This window comes from Leptinotarsa decemlineata, unplaced genomic scaffold, assembly GCF_025532065.1.
Source record: "Leptinotarsa decemlineata unplaced genomic scaffold, Ldec_3_MD MMD2_tig00026336_RagTag_RagTag, whole genome shotgun sequence".
Taxonomy (NCBI): domain Eukaryota; kingdom Metazoa; phylum Arthropoda; class Insecta; order Coleoptera; family Chrysomelidae; genus Leptinotarsa; species Leptinotarsa decemlineata.
In genome coordinates, this window is record NW_027412692.1 from 1,046,176 (window position 1) to 1,070,383 (window position 24,208).

At 34.7% G+C, this 24,208-nt stretch overlaps 2 protein-coding genes across 6 annotated transcripts in view; one reads left to right on the plus strand and one right to left on the minus strand.

Annotated features, from left to right (window-relative positions):
* LOC111505573 (uncharacterized) overlaps nucleotides 1-2,962 on the plus strand; it is a 34,793-nt gene extending 31,831 nt beyond the window's left edge. For both annotated transcript variants that reach the window (XM_023160408.2, XM_023160401.2), the window contains exon 7: nucleotides 1,350-2,962. In XM_023160408.2, coding sequence (XP_023016176.2) covers nucleotides 1,350-1,923 — 574 coding nt within the window. In that variant the 3' untranslated portion in view covers nucleotides 1,924-2,962. The remainder of the gene's footprint in view (nucleotides 1-1,349) is intronic.
* LOC111505586 (high affinity copper uptake protein 1) lies at nucleotides 2,886-21,703 on the minus strand. Of its 4 annotated transcripts, none has more exons than XM_023160436.2 (5): nucleotides 21,552-21,703; nucleotides 17,262-17,373; nucleotides 9,910-10,040; nucleotides 9,696-9,791; nucleotides 2,886-3,363 (listed from the first exon to the last, which is right to left on the minus strand). In XM_023160436.2, exons 2-5 carry the CDS (start codon nucleotides 17,367-17,369, stop codon nucleotides 3,165-3,167), a joined length of 534 nt encoding a protein of 177 aa, XP_023016204.2. In that variant the 5' UTR covers nucleotides 17,370-17,373; nucleotides 21,552-21,703; the 3' UTR covers nucleotides 2,886-3,164. The 4 variants fall into 4 exon arrangements, with proteins under 4 accessions (XP_023016204.2, XP_023016188.2, XP_023016197.2 ...); XM_023160420.2 differs by lacking the exon at nucleotides 21,552-21,703 and adding an exon at nucleotides 21,409-21,476; XM_023160429.2 differs by lacking the exon at nucleotides 21,552-21,703 and adding an exon at nucleotides 18,143-18,165.
* Nucleotides 21,704-24,208: the final 2,505 nt, after the last annotated feature.

Here is a 24,208-nt window from a genome sequence, read left to right on the forward strand (position 1 = left end):
TATTCGTTCCCCACCCTCAGGCTCATGCAAGCTAATAAGCCTGATATAGTCCTTCTCGACCACCAGAGCAAGACGATATTTGTCGTGGAGTTTTCAGCCCCTGGCGAGATGAATATCGTCCGAAAAGAGGAGGAGAAACATATAAAATATCGAGATTTTCGCTTCAAACTCCGCATACTCTATCCAGACTACTCTGTCAAGATGGTTGTTCTGATTATTGGAGTCCTTGGTGGAATGATGTCCTCTCTACTCTCGAATCTTAAAATCATACTGGCCTGCCGCACTGAGGCAGACATCTTAGCCGTACAGATGCAGAAAGCATCTGAGCAAGCTCACTGCGCTTGCTCAGGGCACATAATTCTCGGACCCATTGATCACTTGCCCTAGGGTGTGGGAAGTAGTCGATGGTTGATAATGCTGACGCGTCCTCTTGAATCTGTTTAAAATCTGTTTTTCCGTTAACCAGCTGTCGCACCCCTACGAACGACAACTCTCAGAAGTCGAAACTTGTGCGAGCTAAGGATTAACGAGGTCTTACCTTTTAACGTGTGATTCCTAACACGGGAATGTATCGGGGCTTTGAGAGATAGGGCCCAACCAGCGAATACTTTGGCAAAAAAATAAAAAAAAAGAAATGTTTTTATTGAGAAGATAGTACATGAGATACTAACCTAACCTAATAAATGGCGAATTCAACAGAAATCACGGCAGATATTGCTCTTCCAACCAACTAGCCTAGAATACATTAAACAATTTTCAGTTTCATTTATTCTTTCCTTATGGATTGTCTGAATACCTAGACGGCTAAATTTTGTTGTATAATGATCAATACGACTATTGGTTTCGAAAATAGAGGCAATCTGGTTCTGGTGTATCTGACGTTACCACAAAATTTCAAATCAATTTAGACTCAAATAAGAAATGAATATTGCTATGGATCCGCCGAATTAAACTCTTCGACGAAGTTTCGAATCAATTTACACTACAATAAGAAATTATGAACACACCCGTTACTTGATTGAAATGCACTATTCATCATGATAATTACACAATATTCATGCTTAATTTTATTTAAGGCACGTTTCGCTATACAGTTACTTCATCAGTTACACTTGTACGTGTACTTGTTCAACTAACTGATGTAATACATTTCTGTATCAATTATTTACATCATTGAGAATAACTATTGTAAAATTAACAATGAATGAATTTGTATTGTATTGCATCGTATTGTGTAATTAAGGATTGCACATATTTCATAATGAATAAATTTGTATTGCATTGTATTATATTGTGATACATCCGTATGTTTGAATTTGTGGAGTGAACACGACATTCTGATATTACAGGTACTACAGCGGTACGGGTGACAAGTCCATGCGAGGCTATGAGTTCTTTCCAAGGGAAACGTTGCAACAACAGATAAACAATAGTCAGGGATCTTCAACGGGGGCCTTTCTCAAAGCAAGCGGTGAAAAAATCTACCCCACACCTCCAGTAGACTTCACGGGATCAAAAACCAGTAGTTCAGACTTTCTGCTCAGTCCTGAACTACCGGCAGCGACCTTTTCCACACAGTCATCATCGAGTCAAGACCAATCTCATAGACTCAAAAAGCGAAAGTCGAGAAAGAGTTTACAGAGAGAGAAGTTGGAACAGACATTCAAAGAGAAGGGGTTTCTGATACAAACCCAACAAACGGAAAGTGCAGAAGGTGCGACATATTGTAAGTTCAGGCAACTGAGAAAGTTCACAAGGTACTTATTCAGATCGTGGAAAGACTATTTACCGGGTAACATCGCGGAGGGCGAGCAACCCAGATGCCTTGAAAATGGTGATCTGAGTCTGGGTGAATTAGATAGAGACAATGCCGACAATTCATCGATCAACTCAAGTGAGTTATCAACCACACAAGCACAGTGAAACTTCTTTTACTTCCAGATTGTTACGAACGATCTGACGTTATTGAAAATATTTCTACCAAAGATTTAACTAGTTAGGTTACGAATACAGGGTGTCTCAAAGTTTTGAATTCAGTTTCTTCATACAGTTTGTTAATGAGATGGCGATCATCATTTGAAAATATCTGATGGAACAAAAATGTAGCTAACTTATGTAGCTGGTAGTCATGATCGAAAACGCAATTTGTAATTTTTTTAAATTTTTTCGCTTTAGAGCTTGTGAGAAAATTATTGTACATAATAGTAGATATATATGAGACCAGTAGGTATTGGAGGCAGTGAAATTATAGTCGTCCATTATAGTCACCTATTTCTTCAACTGATCACTAATGAAGTTACCCAATTGAAATGATTTGTTGTGTACAATGAGATGAGTTTGAAGAAATTGATAGGCATTGAAACCACTGGACCCTGTACATATAACTCCAGACGTACAAATTAAAACTGATTGAGGAAATATCTGAAATAATTCCTATACATTTACTGTTTTAAATTTGGATTTATGTTGATTTAAAGACAAACAATTTTCTATAATTTTTCAATCGTTCATCACATTATATCGAATTTCTAAATTTTTGTGAAGTCGAATTATGATATAATGTCAAAGATGATATAACATATTGGGTTTTCCATTTAAAAAAATATCAATTCGACTGTATGATGGCCGATACCTGAACACGCCGATTTTCACATTGTTACATTGAAGTGTTATTCAACTACAATATATATTTGGTCTTCCATTATTTTTGACTCCATCATGTTGATTATTTTCCATTTATGATTCTGAAACGCTATTTTAACTGTAACGAAACTTTGGGCCACCGTGTACCATGATAAGGTGGAATAACTTCCCGAAACATTCGTCTTGAACAAGGTGCTAACTTTGATTACAGAATTTTATTTTTATTACAAGAATAAACTTAATCTAGTCCATACCATGTTATATTGAGTACTGTGTACTATACATGTTTGTTGTTGAATAAATTATTATTAATTTTTTATATTTAAGTTTTATCAACAGATCAATATACATAAATAATTCACCTATATTGCTGTTCAGTAATTATTTCTAGCGAAAAAAAACTAAGGAAGGATCTCAAGAGGTAAGTAAAACTTTGTTTCAGCTTGAAAATATTCCAACATACATGTGTCTCTTAATTGTCTAAGATCAACTATCTAGAGGCCCACTATTCTAGACTTATATCAGCGACAATGCTGCTTATTATCCACCGTAACATATTTCTTCCAGCCGAACAGAAAGTATCCCATTCCTCCTCCAAAAACGATTGCTAAGCAGAGGTAGGTATTGTATGACATGAAAATCAACATTAGGAAGTATGATAAGACTATCTGTATCATGTGAAGAAACACCTGGAGAAAATGCATCATAATCATTATTGGCCTGAAAAAAAAATTCATTAGAAGTTACTTTGTATAACAGTGTACATAAATATCATTTAATATAAACAGTTTAATGATACGAATAAAAACACTTCTGTCTAATTAACACTAGTTAACCACTAGTGTAACTAGTGGTAATTAGACAAAAGTGTTTTTAATCGTTTCATTAAAGTGATCATGAATTACCGCAAAATAAATAAGCCATCAATCACACATATTTGATATAAAACCAGATTCTCAGGAACAGAAAAGAAAATATTCTTCTCAATCATTTGGTTGAGAATAGTAATGAGGAAAGTTTTGAAGAACTCATGAGTATTTAAAATAACTTTTCAGTTCGTAGTTTCATGTAATGTCGTTTTTGAAAAAAGATGAATTCTTCAAATGATTAAAAAACAAAGGGGTTTTGTTGAATGTTTCTGAAACTAATGACTCAATCATTCGGTCAATAATAATAATAAACTCATCATATTCAATACTTCACTAATGGTGGGTTTTGATTGATTTCAATATTGTACTTGGTTCACGGAAAATGTTGAAATGAAATTACAGAATCTAAACCGGGTGCTTCGAATAGGCAATGAGATTTTGGAAACCATTGAAGAGATAGTTGAGTTTAGATAAGAGAGTTCCAAATCTCTGGAGATATCTGAGAAAAACTAAAATTTTGAATTTTAATTTGCAAGCTTCACTATATCCTTTCAGACCCATTATCCGACGTTTCGTTCTTTGGTCACCATTATCAACTAGATTTTTCCTTAAGAGCGCCATATTGAATTTTGACAGTTTTTAAAAGTATGTTTTTACCTTTCCAATAAGGCATCACAATAATTCACCCCTGTACTCACAAAATTTGAAGATATTGATATCTCCTGCAGAATTTTAGAAAGAACATTGTTTGATAACTTGAGGATATCGAAGAATCTCAAGTGTGTGCTGTTCTTCACATACTTTACTCCTACTCGAATAAATTTCAGATGAATACTCTGAACAAATACCGAAATCAAATGAATTTAACAGTATTGTCCTTTACAAATTGGTAGATGTGCAGAAGATAAGTTGGGTGTCTAACTCATTTCAAATACATAAATTGCCTGGACAGATGTCATCTATCCAGTAATGCTGCAAAAAGAAATGGAGTTTCAACTTCAAAGTAATCAGAGCAAAAAGGGATCTGTGATAGATATCTAAAATATGAAGACTGATCAAAGTCACCTCCTTAAGGATTCAGAAAGTGAGTAATAAATCATTTTAACGATGTTGGATTTCAAACGAATCACATGTTAGTTAAACTTTGAATTATTATCATTGAACATGGCAATCAATTTTGATCTGGAAATTACAATTGGAATAGTTTCTACAGCTGGCATATGGCATCGATAGAAAACAAATTTGGTTTTAGATGAATTTAGGCTCAAGAGTTCTTGATTGCACTTTCAATACCTTCCAATAATTGTCGACTATAGAAGCAGGCCATGAAAAAATATTTAGTCAAAGTACCTTGGATGTTGATATAGGTCGTTGATGTATACTGAGTATATAATTCAGCAGCGGCTCATTAGAGGAAGCAAGGGAGGCTTAGCCTCCCCATAAAATTTGAGACTATCCATCGCAATAAATTGAAAGATATTGACAAATAATTAAGATTATTTTTTTCTAAAAATGATTGGGTACCACCATTAATTTTTAATATAAATACATAATATGTCCGAAAAAACACTAACACTCACTACGTAGTACGTACCACACTGTATCCTGCATCAACAAAACTCAAACTCACCGCCCATGAACGAATAACGAATAAATCATTAATCCGAAATAATAAATGCCGTACATTGCAACGGAGTCAAGCCTTCGACCGCTTTAAAAAACACAGGCTCCACAAGACCGATCCAACAAGCGACATACGTCCCGATTTGTGATTTCAGTTGCAGAAATTATAGCGTCAGAGGAGGCTAGCCTCTAGTTGGTCTTCGTTAGTGTATGACTGCGTTTGTTTTTTTATTTTATTATTCGGACGGGATGCCATGACGGACCGGGACTGGAAAATATTTCGGTAAATCGTTTTAGTGTTTCTTGATAATATTTGTTATTTGTGTATAAAACAGGCAGTATTACATTATAGCAGTGCTTTTTGAAAATATTTTTAATGTGTTTTCAAAGTGTTTTCTTTCAATTTCAAGGTGTTTTCAGGTTCTAACGCTTCGGTAAGTTTTTTTTTCATTTATTATGGATAAGTTGGACGAAATTAAAAAATCTGACGATATAGTCGATTGGTTGCTGACAGATAATTTCAAGTCTTTATCTTATGATAATAAATTTTATATTATTGAAACTCTGGGAAGGCCTCAACCAAATCTGATTTCAATCAAATCGTCAGATAATCGACAAAATCGAGGATTTAATATTAGTTGGTACGATAAATGCGATTGGTTAACCGGCTTCATTAAACGAGAAAAACTTTTTTGTTGGCCCTGTGGTTCATTTTTCGTACAAACCGAATACCAAACGTGGTCTAAAATAGAATACTCCGATTTAAAAAATTTACCTCTTGTTATGGGGCAAATATGATTCACAATTTGGCACTTTTTCAAACGGTAGCGTTTTTTTTGGCACCTCAAAAACCATCCAAAATGAGCTTATAGACAGTATGGCATATATTAAGGAAAATATAAGCAAGGAGATTGAAAGTGTTTCTTCATTTGCATGGAAAATTGATGAAACTACCGATATTACCTGTACATCACTACTTTCAATCGTTTTTAGATATGTCAAAGATGGTAATGTGGTAGAACGTTTTATGGGTATTCATGATGTTTCATCTGGGCGCACAGCTGACGATTTGTTTGATTTTTTAATTCGTACGTGTGACACCTATAGTTTTAGGCAAAAGTTAATTGCGCAAACCTATCATGGGGCTGCAGGGCTAAAATAAAGTCAATTCCTCATGCACTTTTTACGCATTGTCATGCCCATGCCCTAACTTCAGTATTAAGCAAAGTGTGCAACAACATGATATAACTGTGGGTCCAAGATCAGACCTTGTAGGACGCTGCAAACGAGTTTTCCTTCATTTGGTAGTGAACTGGTTTTAACAATCTAGGTGATATCAGAGACTTGTTCTAGTTACTTATACTATAGATTTACTAAGTTTCCGTAAAAATTCTTATGATTTACGTGCTCAAATGTTTTAGCTAAGTCACAGAAAACAGCTGCCACTATTTCTTTGTAATGTATATCAGTATAAACATTGAGAAATGAAAATATGGCATGGTTTATAAAAGTTTTATTCATAGCAATATTTGCTGGAACCTATTTTTATTGAGGCCAGAATGACAATATATACAGAATACAAAGGAGTATGAATATGATGTTGGAGTATGAATATGTTGTTACAGTGAAAATATGTAAAAACTACAAATGTTATGATATCTGAATGAATTATTACATCTCCTGGATCATAATGGATATAAAAACCGAAGCTTTGCAGAGGACTTCTCTAGACCAGGCCAAATATAGTTACCTAGAGAAGGTATGCATTCAGCAGACCCCGAACGAAATACATTTGAGCGAAAAAAAGACCTTACCATAGGTTCATAGCAGTCAAGATAGAGGAACTAGGAATATACATTGCATTTCTTCAATGTGCCGCCCCCCCTTTTATTTTTTGAACGGGTCAACTCAAAGAATTGAAATTTGGGATATTCAAATTAATGCATGAATACTTTATTTTGAAGTGGAATTGACAGATGAAACTTTCAAGATGGCGACTGGGCGCCATCTGGAAGAAAATTTAAATGGAAAGGAGGATCTTGTGCCACATCATTTTGAAGCTCCTGATGAATACTGCACAACCCCAGAATATGAAGTAAATATCTTCACCTACTACAAAATGACGGAACATTTAATAAGTTCCTGAAGACAAACACATTCATATCGATATTTCTAGAAATATTCCTTTTTATCTACCATATGGCAATCAACAACCCGAGAAGGTTTGTTAAGTTATGTTTTGTTTATAAAAACGACAAAAACTGTCAGTACGACAATGATCATCATTGTTCAGTTAGAATATTCTCAGTTAGTTTTCGGTTTTACTAGTAGGAAGGTACCACGTCAACAATCTCTAAAATGGTCAATTCTCGTCCATTGGAAGGAAAAATTGAAGCGATTTTTATTTACGGTGCGATGCGTAACTTTCACGAGACCGAAAGGATTTTCAATGAACGTTTTCCGAATCGTCCCATCTGTAGAAAATATTTGTCCAGGTCATCCGTCCATTCCGGAAGAACAGCAATTGCAAATAATTGGTGAGATAGTAGTAAATCCTGAACAGTCTACTCATTCCGTCGCGAATGTTTGTGAGGTGTTTCCTACTGTGTGGAGACTTTTGAAGAGGAATAGGTATCATCCATACAAAATTAAAATGGTTCACCAATTAACTGATCGAAGAACAGAATTGTGCGAAATCATGACGAAAACCATTGCAAGGCATGCTACCTATCCCCACAATATTTGTTTTAGTGGCGAATGTACATTTTTTCAAATGGCAATGTTCACAGACAAAATTGCCGTTATTGTAGTGACACCAACCCTCACGTTTTCCGGGAATATTGGGAAGCCATATTGCAGGACCTCTATTTATTGATCAAAATTTAACAAGGGACCTGTATTTGAATATGCTGCAAACTACTATAGACCCTCTCATCACTGAAATCGTCGAAGCGAATCCTAATGAATTTGATAAGGATATTGTATTTCAACAAGATGGAGCACCACCACATTACTCCAGACAAGTAAGACACTATTTGAATACTACTTTTTCCGATCATTGGATTGGCCGTCGAGGTCCTACAGAATGGCCAGCCCACTCGCCAGATTTGACACTTATGGACTTTTTGCATGGGGCTATTTGAAGCAAAAGGTGTATAAACTGAACCTGCTTCAATATTAGATATACGGCAGATAATAATAAATATTTGTAGAGACATTGATGTGACAGGGTTCGAAAATGTTCGGCGTGAAATATCGGATAGGCTGTTAATATGCCAAGAAGTTCAAGGCAACCATTTCGAGCACCTTCTGATCTGACCTCAAGCTTATTACCTCATTTTATGTAGTTAAATGTCAATGTATTCAGGCAGTTATTAGTAGTAGTTGAAGATATTGGCATTATATTCTAGGCTTGTGGAGCATTTGTCAGGAGCTTCAAAAGCTGTGCCACAAGACCCCCCTATCCATTTAATAGAATGTGGATGGATCATCAGAATAGAAACAAACGCCTATCCAAGGGAGTATGTTCAAAAATAATAATTAATATATTCAGGTATATTAACTTCCAATGATACTTCAGAAAACACTTTGGAAGGTTATGATTTTAGGTAAAACTTTAGTAAGATACCTTTAAATTTGATTTTGCTTCCAAGACCCAAGTCGAAGAATATTTTTCACTTTTGAAATATTTCGAACTTACTTTTATTATATGGAGAGAGTGTATGAATATAATTAATGAAATTTGATAGTTATTCAGCTCAAACATTGCCGGGATAAGCTGTGATATGAAGAATTTTGAATCAGAATAATGTATTCCTTCTTAGAATGGTCATTCATTCATTCTGATCATTCAATGAATCGCAATGTGAACATTGGTTTGATCGCAAGTTAGGAATTGCTTGCAAAAATTTCGACTTTCGAAGTTTGTCCTGCATAAGAGGCAGATAGCTGATTAGTGGAAAAACATATTTAAAATTTTTGGAGAAGAAAGGTTTTGACTTCTACTTCTCCATCTTTGTACAAATCCTCCAAAGAAAAAAAGAAGCAATCAATTTCCAAATACTAACTCTAGGCAATGTATAGATTAGGCAAATAAGTAACTGTTTCAGACACTAACTGGAAGATGAATTCCTTTCGAAATAGCTACTTTCAAATGAACACTAATTGAACACAAATTGAATCAGATATCATGCACAGGATTGCAACAGAGTATATCAAATGAAAGAGGTGAAATTTCAATTACGTGGAACATTGTCATGCTCACTAATGGACATAAAACATTTGCATTTTTGCCTGCTCAGCACCAATCTGGATAACATCAATAGATGAAGCCCTCAATTCATTTATAACATTCAACTGCTTGTCACGAATGAGTTGAATCTACTATACTCATGTCATCGATATCAGTACGTAATGACATTAATTTGCTCATTTGATTAAATCCCAGCCATAGGAATCTTGGTTAAATTTGAATATTTTAAATACATTTGGAAAATCACTATATTGTTGTTACTTGATTTTTGGTATCTACTTGAACGTAATAAAAAACATCATATTTACCTAACGGCTTGCGATCCGTTCGTAGTGTTTGCTGCACCGGAAGAAGCAGCAGATCCATGCTGTAATGGGGTTTTTGTTCTCGAAAAAATATATTCCCTGTAAACATAATCATTGAAAGCCTTTCTGCGACTTCCTCTATCATTTTGTCAAATTGATGAAAATTGAGTTATGCTCATAAACTGAAAAATGATATCGATTGTATCGTACTGCTCACCTAAGGTATTTCAGTCCTTCATACAAAGCAGCCATCAAAAAAATTCCTATCATTGAACCAATTAGTCCGCCAACAGAATCGAATTTCCAGCCTTTGAATAACACGGCGGGAGCCTCTTCGGAGAAGAAAAACTAAAAAACGACTCAGTCATTGCCATTTTTGGTTTTGAAAGTTTAGGTAATAACATTCAAAAATATTGAAAAAGAAACATGTTCATTATAAATTATGTATTTCCAGACCTATCTATCAGAAAATAAACATCATTTGAGAAAAGTGCTTCCTGCCTTTAACACGTTCAGCGCCAAGGTACTACATCAGATTCCACGATTTTTCATTATTTTTTATTTTTACTTTATTTGGAGCTCTGGTGTTATTCTGAGTATGGAAAAATCATTTTCGAAATTTTCCTTTCATTCTTTCGTACGTTTTGGAATGTGTATCATTTTCGATACACGTGGCCCTTGAAATAGTTTTCAATCGTTACGTAATTCATGGGCCATGTGTATCGAAGAAGATACACATCAATTTATTTCATCATTTCATGTTTTTCTCTTTCTTTTCAGATTGGCGAGCAGAATAAACAAGAAAAAGAAGAGAAAAAAATTGAATTCGAAAATTCATTGTATTGAATTGGGGAAAAACAAGAATTTTGTTTTTCCTGAATTCTGTTTCTTTGTTTCAGATTACTTATTGAATATAGTTTGTGAATATTTCTTGTGTGCAAAATACTAAGTAATCTAAAATAAAGAACATGGACTTTGATAGTGACGACTCCATTCACGATCCGGATTTTGATCCTGTCAATGAAGATTATGATAATGGAGGTACATCAAGTGACAGTGAAAGTGGCGGGGAACCTTGGAATCCACCACCTAAACAAAGACGAACATCTATATTTTCTGAGGATAGACTGAGAGAATCACATGACACTCCACTATTATCATCGATTTCGAAGCCTGATGGTGAAATACCAAGTACGTCAGGTATCACTTCTTCTGGAGTAACTGAATCTGCATGGCTAAACCAAAAATTGAACGATATAGAATGGGAAATGCCTACTCATGAAGATCCGCCCACTATTGAGTATACCGCGCCATTCACGGGAATGAAAGATATTTATTCTGGAATCCTAGCCCAGGCGAATCCTATTGACTATTTCGATTTATTCTTGACACATGATATTTTGGTACTCATTACAGATCAAACCAATTTGTATGCTACTCAACAGCTTATGATGAACGACACTCCAGTTCAGTCAAGAACTCACTCGTGGATTCCAGTAACTATGAATGAAATCACTCAATTCATAGCCCTAATTGGTTGGATGGGTTTAGTAAAATTACCAGCGATAAGAGATTACTGGCGAGTGCACAAACTTTACGGTATTCCATTAGCACGAACTGTAATGGCTAGGAATCGATTCGAGTTGATTTTGAAGTTTCTACACTTTTCTGATAATACCACTACTGATCCCAGTGACAGACTATGTAAAGTCAGAGAATTGTTGAATAACTTCGTTGAAAATTATAAAAAATCTTATACACCTGGTAAAGACATTTGCGTAGACGAATCTTTGATACCTTGGCGAGGAAGATTGATATTCCGGCAGTATATACCTAATAAAGCTGCCAAATATGGTATCAAAATCTACAAGCTTTGCACTGATAAGGGGTATACCTGGAATCTAATAGTTTATTGTGGTAAATCTAGAACACCAGAATGTGAGGTTTCTGAGAAAACCGTGATGTCTCTGGCAGAGGGTCTTTTGGACGAAGGCAGAACAATGTATACGGATAACTTTTACACAAGCATACCGCTTGCATATCGTTTGAGACGAAGGAAGACTCATCTAGTGGGTACGCTCAGGGCAAACAGAAAATATTTGCCAAATAATATTATGGGAGGTAAACTGAAAAGAGGCGAAATGTCTGCAAGTCAAACAAAGGATGGTGGTATTGTTGTCCTAAAATGGCGAGATAAGCGCGATGTGAGAATGCTTTCAACTAAAACGTCAGCCCTCAGAACTGTGACCAGCACAACTAGAACAAATACACCCATAATGAAACCAATATGTATTACAGAATACAATAGCGGCAAATCATCCATTGACCTCAGCGACCAAATGGCAACGTATGGATCAGCTTTGCGTCGCTGCACTAAATGGTATCGTAAGCTCGCTATTGAGATCATATGGGGAACTAGTTTAGTAAATGCCCATTTTTTGTACAATGAAACAACTACTAATAAAAAATTGACTATAACAGAATTCAGAGAGCAAGTGATCACAGGAATGCTCGAACGATGTACTACGACGGAAGCTGAATCCAAGAAAACGAAGGGGAAACACTATCTTATAAATAATGAAGTGGAGGGGAAGAATGTACGTGGACGATGTGCGGAATGCTACAGAAAATATGGCAGAAAGGGGAAAGAGATTGACGGAAAACTTGTTATAGCCTCGCAAGTTATAACAAAATGTTCTGTTTGCGGAACATTTTTGTGTCGTAAATGTTTCAATAATACTCACTAATGTTTATTCACCATGCTGTTCAGTTTCATAAGTTTTTTCATTACAATTTTTCAGAGAATACATTGTTTTATTCTACCACCATATAATTTTTATGATATTTCAAAATATAAACATCCATATCCCAACCCAGGCATACACAAACTTCCGTGTAGGCCAAAACTTCATTTTCGTCCTATTAAACACACGGCAAGTGTGCGAGTTGACGACACACAACGCATTGAACGAGATGAACGTCGTGTATCTTTTTCGATACACATTGGATAGGACAGTGTGTATCGAAAAAGATACACATGGCGTTGAACGTGTTAATGTCGATAGTACTTATTCAAAGTGATAACGTCATGAAGCCGGCTAAAAACCTGCGGAAATTGTGAGTTCCAGAATAAAAGGGAAAAGAGGACGGTGAAGAGGAAGAGGAATGAATTAGTGTTTTTTTTGCCTAGGTGCTCAATTTCTCTTACGACGAGGCTGCTGTCTCTAGACCAGATATGTATCATGCACCAAATTCTAAGTGGAAAGAGGACTGTGCAGCTTGCCTACTTTTAGTAACTGTTTGAAATCTGTCTGTTTAAAATCTATTTTTCCGATAATCAGCTGTCGCCCCCATACGAACGACAACTCTCAGAAGTTGAGAAACTTGTGGGAGCTAAGGACTAACGAGGTCTTTCCTTTCAACGTGTGAATCCTAACACGGTTGCAGAATCATCCCAGCTTCAACCAGATGAATTCTCTCGAGAAAAATATCTGATGGTCGAGGCAGGAATCGAACCCACGGCCTTTTCATCGTGAGTCGGGCGCACTACCACCACGGCTAAATAATTGATGTATGAACGTAAACACTCTGATTTTCATGTCGAATGCTACCTATATTTTGAGTTCTATCTATGTTCTTCAATCTGTGTTACTTTTTGTGTGATGTAATGCAATTTTTCCTGCGAGCTTTCGTCTAGGTGGCAGAAGTTCCATTGCCCCTAATTATATAATGATTGAAGTGATTTCAAAAAGTGAAAGTGAAGAAATAATAGAAATAATTGGAGTTTTTTCTTGAAAATTAATTATGTAGTAGGACTAGTAAGAGTAAATTGCCTGGCAATCAGTTGTTTTCACACTTAGGACAGTGAATCAGGTTATTTTCAATTCTATGGATGTGCTGTTTTTCAATTCCTTCATCCATATTTGTTCAGAGCATAATCACCCGTCACATACAATTTTCGGTACTAGAAATTTCGTACATTTTGCTGAAACAGGATATGCCATTTGACGTTGAATTTCTGGCCTACTGCGCCGAAGGGAAGCAAAGACCATAAAAAAAGAGGAGAAGAAGAAGGCGTTGAATTCTCAAGAGCTCAGCTTGCCTGATTTCTTTCATAAATTATCGTCTTTACTTTGAGGACTGTGGAAAAGGTTTGGGATTCTCAGTTGAGTATCAAACTTTTTACAATAATGTGCACAACCTTCCTAGGAATGACAGTTTCAAATAAATAGATACGATGTTGGTGATATAAGGAGATCAAACATCAACCGTTTTCAAACGAAAGTGTCATACGGTACTGTTTCACGTGTCCTTCATTTTTTGTACCTTGAATAAGACCCTTGTGAAACAGCCAATATTACTTGACTCAATTTGAGTTTCCGTGCCCTTCACAAATAGCATGCTGTGGTATACACGATATCATTCTATCCTAGATATCAAGAGCCAAGGCCCCACACCATCACGATCCTACGTGGCATTGCTCAGGAATTTTTGGAATACATCAACGGTGATCCAGATTCGCTTGAAAAGGTCATAACTGGTGACGAATCATGGATATATAGGTACAACATCGAAACCAAAGTCCCAATGGATGAGCTCAGGAGAACCAAGACCAACATAAGCACGCCAAGTTCGATCAAATTACAAGGTTTTGTTCACTGTTTTCTTCGATAACAATGGCATAGTGCATCAGGAGTTCCTGCCGTACGGTAAAGAAGGAGTATTATCTTGAATTTCACTAGTTCGGACTCCCATTGTCTATAAAATGATTTGAAATCCCTGAAACAAGTAAAAAAGAATAATTAAAAAGAATAGTTGAAAATAACAATTATATTAAGCAACAATAAACCTGAAATGAAATGATAGTAAAATAACCTACAAGTAAAAATATAATAATTGAATAAATAAAAATTAAAGGAATGCAAAAAAAAGAAAATAATAAAAATAAAAAAGTGTAGAGATTCCAAGTCACGTTAGTTCACGACGTTTCGATTGTTGGTATCTACAATCGTCTTCGGGTGATGACTGCATTCCTTTAATTTTTATTTATTCAATTATTATATTTTTACTTGTAGGTTATTTTACTATCATTTCATTTCAGGTTTATTGTTGCTTAATATAATTGTTATTTTCAACTATTCTTTTTTAATTATTCTTTTTTACTTGTTTCAGGGATTTCAAATCATTTTATAGACAATGGGAGTCCGAACTAGTGAAATTCATCACGAAACATTGTCAATCTCTATTATCTTGAAGTTACGCGCCGCTTGCTAGAAGCAATACGAAGACAACGTCCAGTATTGTGAAAAAACAAATCATGGCTTTTGCAACAAGATAATGCACTTGCTAACTCGTTATTGCATGCTCGTGTTTTTTTAGCCATAACACCATAATCATTCCTCATTGCAGTCACCGTATTCACCGTAGTCACCAGATTTGGCCCCACGCGACTTTTTTCTGTTCAAAAGAGTGAAGAGAACTACGAGAGGACGGTGCGGTGTTTTGCGACTATTGAGAAGATAGAAACCGAATCGCTGAAAGAGCTCAAGATATATTAAAAAGTGCATATCAAAACTGCTCCGAGTATTTGGGGAAAAAACGCTGGCTTATATTATATCTGAGAGGGACTACTTTGAAGGGCACAAAATAGAAATTAATGAATAAATAAATATTTTTTGAGAAACATGAAAATTCACCTCATTGTTTGAACCTACAGCTTATATAACCCATGCTTGAAAAAATCTGAGTAGGAGTTGAAATTCAAATATTTCTATGCTAAACCACGATTTGGGTGAGAACATTCATTTCATTTTGACTAGTAATTCAACTTATACCAGGGGAGCCCATGATGCAAAATGTGGATTTACTCGAGCGTCATTGAGACATATTAGGTCGCATAGCTTAGATGATAAGAAGAAAAAATGTTATATAATATATACCTTTTCATCGGTGGCGGCTATAGATTTTTGAATATAAAAAAATACTGTTGCATGGACATAATCGAGCGCGTCAGATATTGATATCATCAATGTCCTACGTATTTTAATAATGTTGGTATGTTAATCAGATCGTTTGCATGATGTGGGTGGTTGTAATCGAGCGCGTCAAATTTTCTAAGGGGGTGTTAAGTGCAACAAAAAAAAGGTCTCATCCATTTCGATCTGACGCAAACTCGCGGCCATTATTATAATGTACAAAAAAAATTCGCCATTTTGAAATACTCAAGCACGTCAGATTAAGGTATATATGATTCATATTTATGTTTTAGACGTGCTGTCTCATAATCTGACGAATATCTAGAGGGATTCGCTCAATTTGACAAAAACAATATTTTTTTAAAATTTTGTTTTCAATTCATTGAACATAATTAATTGAAAAGCTCAGGAAATAGCATGCAAATAAATAAGAGTATGTTTTATAAGTGGAATACTTGTATTTATAAGTAAATAATTTTAAAAAATGCTCAAAAAAATAAAATTTTTCATAATCAATTGATTAATTATTGGAGAAAAGAGAAATGAAACTTTCTATGTTTTTTACCACTTTTATTTGTATCTAACGTTACTGCAGTTTCGTCCTATAAGGACATTTTCGAACTTATATATTGTATAAGTTTGAAAACCGGGTATAAGGTATCCTCCTATATATTAATCTGCCACGCTTTAGTAAATCCCGAAATCCCCGCTTGGGCTCCCCTATTATTACCACTTATTTGCGATCGGTAAATCGAAAATTACGGTACCTGATGCCGTGATGTGTCGCTTAGCAACATATCTGAAAATGAAAGTCCAAATAAAGACGTACTGTCACATTCAAGACCTTTGACAACAAAAACCATTATCATATCGGCGACAAACATATTCCTTCAAATAAAACATGGAATAACAATCAATCAATCAATCCAAAAACAAATATTGATAGATTATATAAATATCATAATCATAAACCAAGTTCTGCTAGTTTATTGTTGTTGTAGATATACCGACTGCAATTAAACATGAAATTATTGGAAGATCCACATCAATTCTCTTTCAAAGCCGGTAAATAATGAATTTTAAGTAAACTAACATCCGTTGTTTGAACATACAAATATATAACTCCTGACTAAATTTGATTCAATCAAAGCAAAGTAAAGATGTGAAAATCAAAGTGTAGAAATCAATAAGAAGAATCTCAAATGTAATTTCAAGGGTTGATATTCAACTTGTAAATGGTTTTGTTAGAGAAAATCAACATGGGAGAATCCAGACATAGCTGAGGATATTGCAAAGAAGGTCCTTCACACTTGGTGGTTAGCTAGAATTATATTGTGTAGTTAACAAAATCTGCACCTATAGGAATCTCTATCTCGATCTCTATCTTCTATGAAGAGGTGACAACCGTATAGTACCTTTGCGGTGATTTAGTTTAGTGTTTAGATTACTGTAAGAATTTCTTTTATAATAACATATATCAAAAACACTATTGCTGAAATGTATACTTGGTTATAAATAAATAATTTAATGTGACTTCTGATGTAACTTGGTAAGTTACCAGAATTTCTAATATTTTGTCAACTTGTGTACTTACACACATAGGCATCATCATATCCTTACAGCTCATATGACCCATATTGAGCTTCGCATGGGGGCTGTGGTTCATGGTGTTTGGTTGGTACATGTGCTGAGTGTATTCCATGTTACTGCAAAAAATACTCTTGATGATAATATAGAATAAAATTGACACCAAGTGTCTGAGTTCTGTTGATGTTCAACTATATATATAGGAAGAATCCCAGCAATTTCAGATATATTCCCGACAATTCCCACCACTGTCAACAATAACTGGCGTCACTACATTTTCTTGTCCATAAGCTGGTCATGTTCCCTTCGAGCAAAGAAAGATATGATATCTAGAACAAAATAACGGGTATTCTTCACACGTAGTTGATAATTGGGAAGAAAAAATTGAGATAGTGCCTCCGTAGGTCGTCGACTTTTCAGAAAGTTGAAGACTTAAAATTCATAGGTCTCTCATACGAACCAGAATGCACCAACGGATTGGTTAAATTTTTAAAAAAATTTAATATAAAAGTGGCTTTCAAAACTGCATGTACACTTGAACAAGTGTTGGGAAGTCTGAAAGACAATACAACGGGGAAGTAGCAGTCTGGGATTCACGAAATAAGCTGTGAGGATGCCGATTAGAAATATGTTGGTCGAACTAAGACGACTATAATAACTTGCTACAAGGAATATGTTCCACATATTCGATTGAATTGAGCAGTAACTCCAGTGTTGCTCAACATGACATATATAATGGCCACAGAATAAGCAGAGAATGCTTGAAATTGTTGAGACCGGTACATGACAACACATTCTTATATACCTTTGAAAGTTTACAAATGAAAAAATGTATAATAAGACAGTGATTCGGGTCCCATTCCTAATAGCACTACTTATTCGCCAAACCTGTTCATTCAGCTGCAGTTTCATAATAATGTATCATCTTTCCCTCCGACCGATTTCCTGGAGTCTTTGAAGTCCACTAGATACTCGTTAGGACAAGAGGACTGTTACGAAATTTTGGGGTTCTTGTTGAATACTCTTCGTGAGCAAAACAATAGCAGAATCAATACTCCTGACCGCTCTGGATTGAATGATTCCGTACAGTCTATCTCGTCTTGTGTTTGTAGATCTTTTTCTGGAAAAATCCTCACTTGTTTACTCTGTAGTAAACGTTCAATAAGTAGCAAAAACGAATGTAAATTTATGAAACTTCAACTAGCGTTTCCTAATATGACTAATAACCAGTTGGTGCAAAGCTCATTGTTGAATTATCTGAAAATGGAAATTTCAACAGGTGATTGTGATTGTGACTGTATTGTCAAACATGCACCAAACTAACCAACAAAGAAAACAAGTTTAGCTGACACACCAGTCAATCTAATAATAACACTGATGATCTTCAAACATGAATCCAGCTCTGACGTAAGCACTAAACTCTTACGAAGGTTCGAAATAGATGAATACTTAAATCTAGCAAACCACTATTATAACATTCATGCAGTCATTGTTCACTGTGGTTCTGGCGTTGAATTTGGTTATTATTACGCCTTGGTCAAAGACGAAACGGACTGATTTGAGTTTGACGATAGTCGTGTCACGAAGTGTTCTGGCGATGTACTGAATTTATTGGAACCTCTGGAGACACCCTACATTTTGTTTCATGAGAGAGGGTACATTGGTAGATCAAGATCTTCAGATGATGTGGTGCTGCAGGTTTTTCCGGGTTTTCCTGCAGCTGAAAAAGCAAATGCGTCACTGGAATCAATGAAGTCGTTCCGGAGCACCAATTAATTTGTATTGTTGTTTTATAATTTAATGTTCAATTAAAAGTTATATTTATTATGACAGGTGGAAAAAAGTAGATTAGGTATCAGTCAATAACAATAGGCAAAAATAAAACGCTAAGACTTAGGTGAATGACCCTCATAATGTAAGTTATTCATTAGTGTAGATCCATATAAAACATTAACGTAGCTTGTAAGTCTTAGTCATTTCCAGGTGATGGTACCTTGTTTAGCGGAACCGCGTCGAAAGACAGCTTTTTGTTCTGGCGAAGAAGAGGTGTTTTAAATATATCAAAATCATGTTCCTTCTATCGTTTCAGGTGGCTTCTTTCAGATTTGTATAAGGTCATTTAATCATCTCACTCCTTTCTTTAATTTTTTTTTCACGATAGTGTCTGAGGATTTATGAAACTCTGAATAAAAAATTATCAACAGTAGCATCACTCTAATTGAATTGAAACAATTGTGTTCACTCGATATTCTTAATACAATGAGAATGATTTTCCTAGTTACATCTGTTGCAAACATTGCAATATCCCCTCGGAAATTCTGATCCCAGCGGAAATTCTGATTTAGATACATCAATACAAAATGCATTCTCCTGTTTAACTAACAAGTTGTAATTTGCAGTTACCGATATTGATAATTTGATTACAATCCTCATGAGCATTTATTTAAGGAAATTTAGAAAGTATGGATGATTGTTATCCATATATTTGTTTTGTATTCAGTTAATGTGAAAAAAAAAGTTTTCTTATAATATATGGTTTTTTTGAGATATTCCAAGAAATTCTTGTAATAATCTAAACTCAGTTTAGGTGATAGATAAACAGCAAATGGAGTAACTGTTTGCGATTTTCTCACTTTTATTTCAACCCAGAGCATGTCGTGAATCTATACCTAAATATAAAATAACTTGTGTCCAATAGTATTTTTAAGAGTAGATGAGTGTTAATCGAAGAATGTAAACTTTCACGGCCGGAGATAACTGACTGTATGAAAATGTCTACTGCAGCAGTAGACGAAACGTCAGGTATAAAAATCTGCACACCACGACCAGAAAACCCGGAAAATAGCCTTCATGTATCAGTGTTCCTTATAAACAAATTGGCACCACTAATTCGGCCATGAATGAAGTCATATATTTATATTTTTCGAAGTTTCTATTTACAAAAACGTATTCGAAATTTGGTACATTGTGTACTCAATCTCCTGAAGACGCCAACTTAGTTGGTGAAACACGCGTCAAAAAAAGTGTTGCCTTTTAAGAACAGTATGTGATTTGGAACAACAAGAAGTAGTTCCTCTGCTATATTTTCATATTATTCAAAATCGTTGCTGTAGAATCAACAAACGGAATCCATTATCATTTTTCTCGAACAGAATACTACCTATTCGTTTTCTTTGACTTATAACCGGAATATTTCAAAAATATTTATATTTGTGAAGGATATTCCGAATCGAAATGATATTTTATAAAACGAAATAACCCACAGAAGCATTCAAAAATATTTTCTACTTTGGGTATTTCATTAAGTTTCAAAAATTTTGAAAATTAAGTAGAAAAAAGCTGTCGAAAATACGAATTAACCCGAGATTGAACCGAGATCCTCTGGCACACTTGACTATATTCCATTACCACTTCTTCCATATGTCTGTAAGACAGTGTAACACAAAGCTCTTTGAGTTTCTAATCACTTCCATTCTGTTAATAGGTGACGAACTCAAAAAACATAATATTTTTCTCCAAATCACAAATTTGTAGTAGGATACACTCGTTTTCACTTTCCGAGTCCATATCATGAGGAACAATACACTTAAGAAAAAACTTCCAGTTCAATCTAAGAACATAGCGTTTCACAGCAGGTGTCACGATTGAATAGAATACAATCTAAGCTAGTAGGTCGTGGTCGAATGAAACCTGAGGCAATTAACGTTTTGTCTGCTACTGCGGCAGACATCATTAGTAGTATGTGCATTGACTGACTGCGTACCCCTGATGGGGTCCCTGATGTTCAGCATGTTCTACTAGTTCAGTTGTTCTTTTTAATTGTCACTTCAATAATCTAGTTTGATACCTGAGAACACTATCTGAAGTAAAATATTCTTAAGGCTCGCTTGCGATTGAAAATAGTTGTGAAACAACTATAAAGCCATGATTCGTGATGGAATTGGCCGATAGGTGTTGGAAACCGAGGAAGCTATTATTTAGTGAAACACGTGTTGGGTGTAAACTGGTCATGAAAATGTCATAATGAAGTGTTACTTGAGAATGTGAGGTTATGAACTTGCACATTTGTGATTGGTCTAGAGGTAGTGAGCTACGAATCTGGTCAATTGTAATTAGTTCAAAGGTGTGAGTTTTGAATCATTTCGGCTACTTACTCAACAAGAAATGGCACAGTGAAGAAAATAGTGTGCCATAGTTGATAAATCATACCTACATTAATAGTGTATTACCATAAAAAATTAACGTGTTGAGAATGAAAGATTTTGAAAAGAAAAGAGGATGTGAATATTTCACTCACCTAAAGTATTCTTATCAACTGTGATGAAATATCTAGAATCAACCAAGTATCAGAAACAATGATCAGATTTTAAAAATATTTATCGAATGATGTTTCCATTTATCCGATAAAGACCGATAAGAAGATATAAAAATGGAATTGAATTCGTTCAAGTATGAGGATAATAATGATAAAAGGATTGGGTGCTTGGTTTGATTTCATAGTTGAACTCTGAGTGAACTCAATGCAGCCGATAAAAATGATAAGGAAGTCGTCCGTGCTCTTTTCTATTGTACATTGAACAGTTTCAAAAACCGATTCTAACCGTACCATAACGTTAGACTTTTCTTAGTTTCCTGTTTGTTTCAATGTTTATATGTTTGAAAGTAGTCCTTACGAATTGGATTCTTCTCCTAGTTTATTTCTGAAAGAAACTTCAGTGAATGATTCATACATCTTTGTGAATAGGTTATTGAAGTGAATTATGTACTTTTTCTCTAAATTGAAGGGGCATATTTTTTATTTGACATTAATTTTTGGAAAAGAAAGTTTTTGGCTTTCTAATTCTCCATCTTGATACAAAAAAATGTGAGAATCTTCCAAAGAAGGAAGAAAGCAATAAACTTCGAAAAATTAACTCTAGACAAAGAGGTGTAGATTAGGCAAAGAAGTAACTTTCAGACACGAACTGGAAGAAAAAGCCCTTTCGAAACAGCTATTTTTATATAAACATTGAATTAAACGAAAAAATAAACTTTCGAAACAAATACTATTATATGAACGCTGGATCATACGAAAAACACTTTTTTTTATTCAGTTTGTATTTCAAACATTCGTATGGCATCGAATCCACACAATATAATTCATGAAAGGTGTAAAATTTCACTTACTAGTTATTTAGTTATACAAAATCAAAAAGAAATCCTCTTTTGGCAAGGAATGTGAATGTTGAGCTATATCCGAATCGTCGTATTCCGAACATCCAAATGTTTAGACGATTAGAAAGACATTTGAGGGACTATGGTACATTTGACAGAAAATGTGTAGTTACTGGAAGTGTGAGGAATCAAATAAATGTTATGGGTAAGCAAATATCACCACATAGAAATATACACAGTGAAATCATTTTTTTTTATTCAGGATTGGCCAGTTGCAAAAATTATGCTAATCAAGATTGTTTTTACGAGAAATTGACCACGAAATGGGGATTTCTGTAAAATGCACCAGAACTATTTTTGAAAAGAACAAATATAAATGCTACAGGATACGGGAAGTTCATCACCTCGATGAAAGGGATTACGGGAGGAGAGTACGATTTGCGAAGTGGTTAAGACGTAGAAATAGGGAAGTTGGAAATATTTGTAAAAAAATAATATGGACGGAAGAATCAAAATTCATCAACAATGGTTGGTTTAACAAAAATATTCATTATAGATGGAATAATACAAATGAACATTTACATAGGGAAACCAATTTCCAAGAATGTTTCGGAATAAATGTTTGGTTGGGAATTGTGGGAACAAACATCCTTGGCCCTTTCTTTCACGATGATCATTTGAATAGTGAAATGTATCTTCATTTTCTATTCAATGAATTCGATGGCTACTTAGATGAATTGCCACTGAATATCCGCCATGAAATACAATATTTTCAACAGGACGGCGCTCCTTCCCATAATGCAGCAATAGTAAGGGAACATTCAGGCAATATTTCCAAAAAATGGATTGGAAACAATGGATCAATTAATTGGCCAGCTCGATCCCTAGATGTTACTCCTTTAGATTTTTTCGTCTGGGGATACATAAAAGATAGAGATATCTATCATCTCAAACAGAAAATAAGAGATGAATGTATTAGTATCACACCTATCATGCCAGGAAATTGTCGTTAATTCCAGCATTTAATGTAGATTACCATGTAGCTTTGATTTTCAGTATTGGTTTAATTTTTCCAAAAAAATCATGACAAAATAAATTGTTTTTGTTTGATTGTTGTCACTGATGATGGTTATATAAAATGAAACGCTATAAAAATATCCAATGTGGTATACCCTTGGATTGTAAATTTGTTGGTTTATCAATATCTGTAATAAACAAGACAGGTCCCTATTTGAAAAAAAATTTAATGCTGGTCATGTTGACACGAAACGTTTAATCGAATATTTATCATTACATCGTCATAGTACCTTCGAATACAATAAAATTTTTTTTTTTAATTTTTTGATATTCTCTGAAATAACAATTTCATTCGAAAAAAACGAAAAATAGCATTTTTAGTTTCCCCGTATAACTCGAAAGGGCGAGAGTCCCCGTAAATTTTCTTCGATCATTGTATTGTTCCTGATGACAGTTATGTTTTTTCCCATTTGATTGTCTTCGTATCTGTTACGGTTCAGAATATAGCAATGTAACACATGATAAAAGAAACGGCCAGTTGATTCACTATGTCTCAAAAAATGACAATTTGGAACTAGCAATAATTTTCTTTTCTCTCGCCCAGAGGTAAGTATTCTGTTAGAAAATACATTTTAAACCTTTCAATAAAAATTTTCCGAACAGATTTGTTACTTTTCAAATCTCTATATTGAAAAATGAGTTTAAAAATTGCCGCAATAGTTCTGATTCTCCTGCAGTTGTTTTGTATTCGAATATTGGAGGAAGACAGCATTGAAAAAAAAA

What these genes read in the sequence shown, in the direction of transcription:
- LOC111505586 (XM_023160420.2), bottom strand. Translation starts at nt 21,461, where the DNA reads ATGATTTATCAACTATGGCACACTATTTTCTTCACTGTGCCATTTCTT. An exon ending in ACTGTGCCATTTCTTGTTGA is followed by an intron (nt 17,374 to 21,408) that starts GTAAGTAGCCGA and finishes TATTTTTTGCAG; the next exon opens with TAACATGGAATACACTCAGC. An exon ending in ATATGATGATGCCTATGTGT is followed by an intron (nt 10,041 to 17,261) that starts GTAAGTACACAA and finishes GTCGTTTTTTAG; the next exon opens with TTTTTCTTCTCCGAAGAGGC.